General features: G+C 43.7%; 1 protein-coding gene across 1 annotated transcript in view; it reads left to right on the top strand.

Annotated features, from left to right (window-relative positions):
• Window positions 1-253: 253 nt before the first annotated feature.
• Abca13 (ATP binding cassette subfamily A member 13) overlaps window positions 254-5875 on the top strand; it is a 408645-nt gene continuing 403023 nt past the window's right edge. Inside the window, exon 1 of the mRNA XM_075943386.1 lies at window positions 254-322. Within this exon, the coding sequence (XP_075799501.1) occupies window positions 254-322 (69 nt within the window). The remainder of the gene's footprint in view (window positions 323-5875) is intronic.

Below are 5875 nucleotides of genomic sequence, written 5' to 3' on the forward strand. Positions count from 1 at the left end.
GGCCCCTAGGGCAGCCTCTTGGAGCCCAACCCTCCCCTATGCCACACAACTAGTGAAGAGATAAGATTTCTCAGCAGAGGCAGAACACCAGGAGACATTTGATGCCTGCCTTATTCAAGTCACCAGTAATCTCTCTTGCATCACTCACTTTTGTTAGAATTGGCTAATAGGCCACAAGCCTCTGCTGAAGGCCGGCGGATATAAGCCGTGACCCTGCATGCCGACTTCCTGAACCGAGCAGGGAGCTGCGGGCATGGGGCACGCTGGGCGCCAGTTCCAAGCCCTGTTCTGGAAGAACTGGCTTTGCAGACTGCGGCACCCAGTAAGTGTCCTGGCTTTCCGGGGGGCTTTGGGAGGGAGGGCTAGTCAGAGTTCAGGCTCTGCTCTGGTCTAACCGGCTTCTCGGAAGGTGCCACAGCCACGGGGTATCCAGAGTGCAGGGTTACTTTTCATTAAAACCTACCTGTGGACCCCATTGCTGAACGCCCACGAAAAAGGCTAATTTAGAAGTAAAGTGACTAGTGGAGTTTGAAGAACTGGCATTTGGGACGTGTGTTATAAAAACGGAGTTGCTTAAGGAACAAGGCATCAGAAATGTTTAATGCATAAACATATTATTACGGATGCTGATGCTGAGTCTAAAGGCCGAGGACTAAGAACATAAATGGGCTCCACATCATACAGTCCTCTGTGGCAGTCTATGATGTCGTATCTTAGTGTTAATTCACATCTTTTTCTCAGAACTGGGTTCAGTTTACAGCAGCTGGGCTTTCCTGAGCAGATTGGAGTTGTGCAAACCAAGCTTGTGCTAATATCTCAGCTTTAAACAATCCCTTAAGTGTGTATTTTAATGACGTGTGGTTACAATGAGCAGTCTTTTATCCCTGCTGCTGGGGAAGCCTCAGCACTAGAGATGCCCCATTCAGCAGTGGACCTGCCTGTCAGGATGACTGAATTTCATTCGGCTCACTCCTCCAGGAGAGCCTCCTCCCAGCTCTTCTAATGCTAAAGCAAGTGTTTAAAGGAGGGTTTCTCTGCCTCTGAGATATGAGGATCAGAAGAATCTCTTTGAGAATTTGATTGCACAAAACGTTTGTACACCAAAGATGCACATCAGAGATGAGCAGGTGAGACACAGGCTCCTGATGAACTGTGAATGTGTTATTCTCTGCCAATATGGTGTTCCTTTGATGAACAGTGGGTTTTATTAACATATACATTGCGGGATCTACACCTGTCTTCCCACCAAATGGTGTTCTAGAGGAAGCTGGCTTCCCCTGAACACATTTTTTTTCCTTTTGTGTGTGTGATTTCATTAACTTCAATAGCCCAGTGATGGAGGGATGGGTGGTACCCAGACTCCCTCGCTCCTTAGTGGTAGATTGTGCTGCTTCCTGAGTGGGCTCTGACTTTTACTAGTTGACTGACACAGTGTCTTAGTTGATTTTCTCCCTGGGAAATGGCCAGAATGGTTAGTGTTTGTGATATGCTCTTGGCAGGGCCTCTCAGGTGAGTGAGGGTAATTCTTACCATAGCACGGTATGAGAGAAACGAGAGATTTAGTCATCTAGGACATGAGCTTGGGCTCTGTGAGGAAGAGAGGGGAGTTGAGCTTCCAGCTTGCTGAACCAGACATGGGTCAGATCAGAACCTTGGAGGCAATAGGATGGCAGCGTGTTTCACATCTCTTAATCAATTCCAGTGGAAATATTGAGGACAGGCCCCTCTGGGTGAATGTCTTTTAACTGACCTAGTTTTCCTGTTCTCCAATGATGATCTGTAAATTCTGATATTTCTTTTTTTTTACATTATGGAAATAGAGTGTTGTCACAGATGGGGACAACCAATCTGACTGAGTGAAGAAACAGTACCAAATGTTTATTCGGTGACTAAAAACTTGACATTATTTATATGAGAAAAGAAGCTCGTCTATTTTACATGTACTTAAAAACCTCTTCATTTGGTTATTTTATGATTAGAAATTTTTTATTTAAAATTTAAGGTCATTTTCTTTTTGTTTTTCTTTGTTTGTTTCGATTTTTGGTTTTTCTACATAGCCCTGACTGTCCTGGAACTCACTATGTAGACCAGGCTGGCATCGAACTCACAGAGATCCACTGCCTCCCAAGTGCTGGTATTAAAGGTGCCACCACACTCGACTATCTTACTTTTATATTCTGTGTGTCAGTCTGTGACTATGTACACATGAATGTGGGTCTGAGGAAGGGTCAGTCCCCTGGAGTTGACATTACAGGCAGCTGTGAGGCAACCTTTGTGGGTGCTGGAACTGAAATTGGGTTTTCTGGAGGAGCAGTAAACACTTTTAATGACTGAGTTATCTATCCATTTCCTATTCTTCCTTTAAAGAGCATTTTGTTATGGATATATCAGAGAAAAATTAAGAGCAAGATAATGGATAGATAATACTTATCCTTATAGATGACTAAGATTTTGCTTTTGGTAACCGTTTATGAGATGTCTAATTTTATATTTACATTAACAGCACTCATTTTATTACTCTTGAGTTTTTATTTATTGCATAGGCATTATTATAAGAACAAGGAAACAATTTTAAATCCCATAAAATTCCATTATGATGATTCATGCACTTGCTTTCTTGACATATATAATATACATACTTTGATTGTTAATGTCATAGACTTCCCTTTTCTCATTAACCATTGAAGCCTAACATTTTACAAGTTGATGCATGGTCTTCCTATCTAATGGCTTTATTGCATGATAATTCATCATCAGATGCACATAACTTATTTGACAATGCATCTGGTCCATGAAGATACATTTTTGCATGTGTGGTGTGTGTGTTTGTTTGTATTCACATGGTGTCTGTGTGTGTGTGCGTGTGTGTGTGTGTGTGTGTGTGAGATTGACGTTAGTGTCTTTCAATGGCTCCCCACCTTAGTTTTTGACACAGGGTCTCACACCTGAGACTCACTGATGCAGTATGACTATCTGGCTATTGAGTTCTAGGAATTCTGTCCCTACCTTCCTGTGTTAGAGTTCCAGGTGTAAGCCACCATACCAGCCTTTCCCCCTTTTGCTATGTCGATCCAGACCCGGGTTTTGATGTTTTCACAGAAAGCAATTTACTAACTGAGCAATCCATTCATCTGTTCAGTCCCAGGTACATAGTCATTGAAGTGGTCTTTTTCTTTTTTTAAATTAGCTTCCTAGAGCAGGTTTCCTGGACCTGGCAGGTTGATGGAAGTGGTTGCTGTCCTCAGGAGTGTCCGCAGATAGATTCTGACCAAGCTCATCAACATTATTATAACCAGGAACTATGAGCTAGGGGCTTATACATGAATTTATGTATTTGTCTTTGATTTGTCCTAACTATACAGCAACCAAAATCATTACTTATGACTTCAAAAAGGAAATAAGAATACTGGAGCCATGCGTGATGGTTAATCATGACTGTCAACTTAGTGGGATTTAGAGTTACCATGGAAACATATTTCTCGACATATCCGTGAGAGGTTATCTAGATTAAGATCACTGAAGTGGGAAGTCTCATCCTAAATGTGTGGTTCAGTGGACTGGGGTTGTGGACTGAAGAAGAAGGAGAACGTGAGAAATGGGTGCAAGCATCCATCACTCTCTGCTTCCTGACATGGCTGCAATGTGACCAGCTGCCTCCCGATCCTACTTTTCCTTCCTGGCCACTGTGCACTATATTCCCCAACTGTAAGCCAAAATAAATGCTTTCTTAAATTAAAGGCATTTTGTCACGGCAGTAAGATAGTAACTAATTCACCAAGTGTTGCTTTTTTGGTAGTGTCATAATTCTATCTTTTTAAAATGTTTTTAAATCTCCTCTGCTTTGATGTCGTCTAGAGTGGCTGAGCCCACCCTGTTTACTATGTACGACACCATTGCCCAATCTGACCCTTGATCTTTCTTGGGATCACTGTTGTCAAATCTCATGCGTCTCGATTCCTGTTCTCAATGGTGAATGCTCACCTCTCTCCTTTCCCCCCACTGGAGGGGATCCTGAGCATTTATTGGGTAGTGAAAGCTAACACAGCTGTTTGAGTTTGGACAGCCTTGCTGAAGACTTTGATGAGTGGTAGGGGGATCAAAGTATCGTGTGGTATACCTGGATAGATTGATCCGCTTAAATCTTCAGTTATCATGATGTGAAAGACAACACCCTTTCCCTCCCAGGTTCCGGAGTTTCCCAGTGGGTCTGGAGTGACAGAGCTAAGTCCCATGGTTCTGAGTCTTGCTAACTTCTGGCTGACAATGTCATGCGGTTTAAAGGTGAACAAACGTGACTTAATGGTCTGGTTTCTAGCAGAATCCCTGTGTTGCATTTGAAAGGACAGAGTGGGCAAACTCTGCAGAATTTTCTGTGCCTTGTAAGCTCCGAGGACTCGAATGGGGGCTGTTCTCAGCCTTTAATCAAAAGTCCCAGGTTTCAGTTGGGTTTACCCAGCTCTCAGAATCCTCTCATTTCCGTGGCCTGAGCCATGTGGCTTGCGTACATAACCAGTGGTCTGACCCTGCTTAGATTCCCTCTGATAACTTTTGTCTAGCACAGTCTCGGAGTTGGCGTAGATGTTGATTAGATGATTTTTGCTTAGGCCACGATAGCAATCATGCCAGTGGCTAGCCCTACTCTTTGGAACAGACTTGTAGTTACCAGGACCCGCAAATGAGCTTAGATGTTCTCCAGGCTCAACGCATTTCTGTGGCTCGGTCAGTCAGAAGAGCCTGAAGGGCACTGCCAGATGGTTACCTGCCCTCAGATCTTTCTGCCTGGCCTCCCAACATTCTGCTACCCTAGAAGAAGCAGGCATTGATGAATAAGACTGGGTGAGAGATAAGGGGTCCCTGGAGCAGTGCTTTTGCTCGCGTTTTTCTCATGGTTCCCACCAGCCATGGATAAGTTGTTCATTTTCTATAATGAAGCCCCACAGACAGCATCTTAGCCAATTGTGTTCATATTTGGATGCGTTGTACAGTGTGAAGCTCTGACTGAATTCTCTTCACTCATTTGGGAGAATAATCTGGTGCCCCCAGGATAGATAAGAAGACTATTAAAAAGGGACCTTTGGGGTTCTGGTGTGGCCTGAGGCTGTTTTGGCTGCCACGGTACACCCGTTCTAGACCCTGGGGGAGGAAACTGTTGGGTCATTGTGAGGTTACTACAGGTCACCCGGGTATGTCTCAGTGACCAGGGAAAAGCAATGTAGATGTACAATTACAAAGAAGCAAACATGTTTTGTGGTATTAGAGCTCAGAGCTGGCATGTACTAAGCTTGTTTGCTTTTCTTCTATTCATAATCAAGGGATCACAGGGCCCTTTCCATTCTGATTGATCTTAATTTGCGTCTAATCCTTTGATTTGGCTTTCTTTTCCTCCCATCCCCTTTCTCAAAGCACAAGTAAGTACACAAACTACTTGCTGGGGAAAAACCAAACCAGCCAACCAAACAAAAGGCTTTGAAGGGCAGTGAGGAAAAGCCTTCACTGCTTTTCAGATACTAGGCGTTTGGATTCATTTCTTCCCCATTTGATTGTTTGCCAGGGGAGAAAAAAAGAAGTGAAAACTAACAGAGACTTCTCCTCTCTATGATATTCTTGTTGAAGTTGCCCAGCACTTGGGAGAGAAAACGCTAAGATCATCAAGAGGCTAGGTCTCTTTTATGTAGGATGGTGGCTTCTGTCCAACAGAACAAAGGCTGCTGGAATTGGGATTTCCTTACTGCAATTGGGGTTTCCTTGCTGCAATTGTGGACTTTGACATAGACAAGTCCATTTTTGTTGTTGTATTGTGAAGAGGTCTCACTCTAGCCCCGACTGGCCTCGAATTCACGATTCTCCAGGCTCAACTAACTCTTCTAACGCTAGG

This window comes from Microtus pennsylvanicus, chromosome 12 (genome assembly GCF_037038515.1).
Source record: "Microtus pennsylvanicus isolate mMicPen1 chromosome 12, mMicPen1.hap1, whole genome shotgun sequence".
Lineage (NCBI taxonomy): Eukaryota > Metazoa > Chordata > Mammalia > Rodentia > Cricetidae > Microtus > Microtus pennsylvanicus.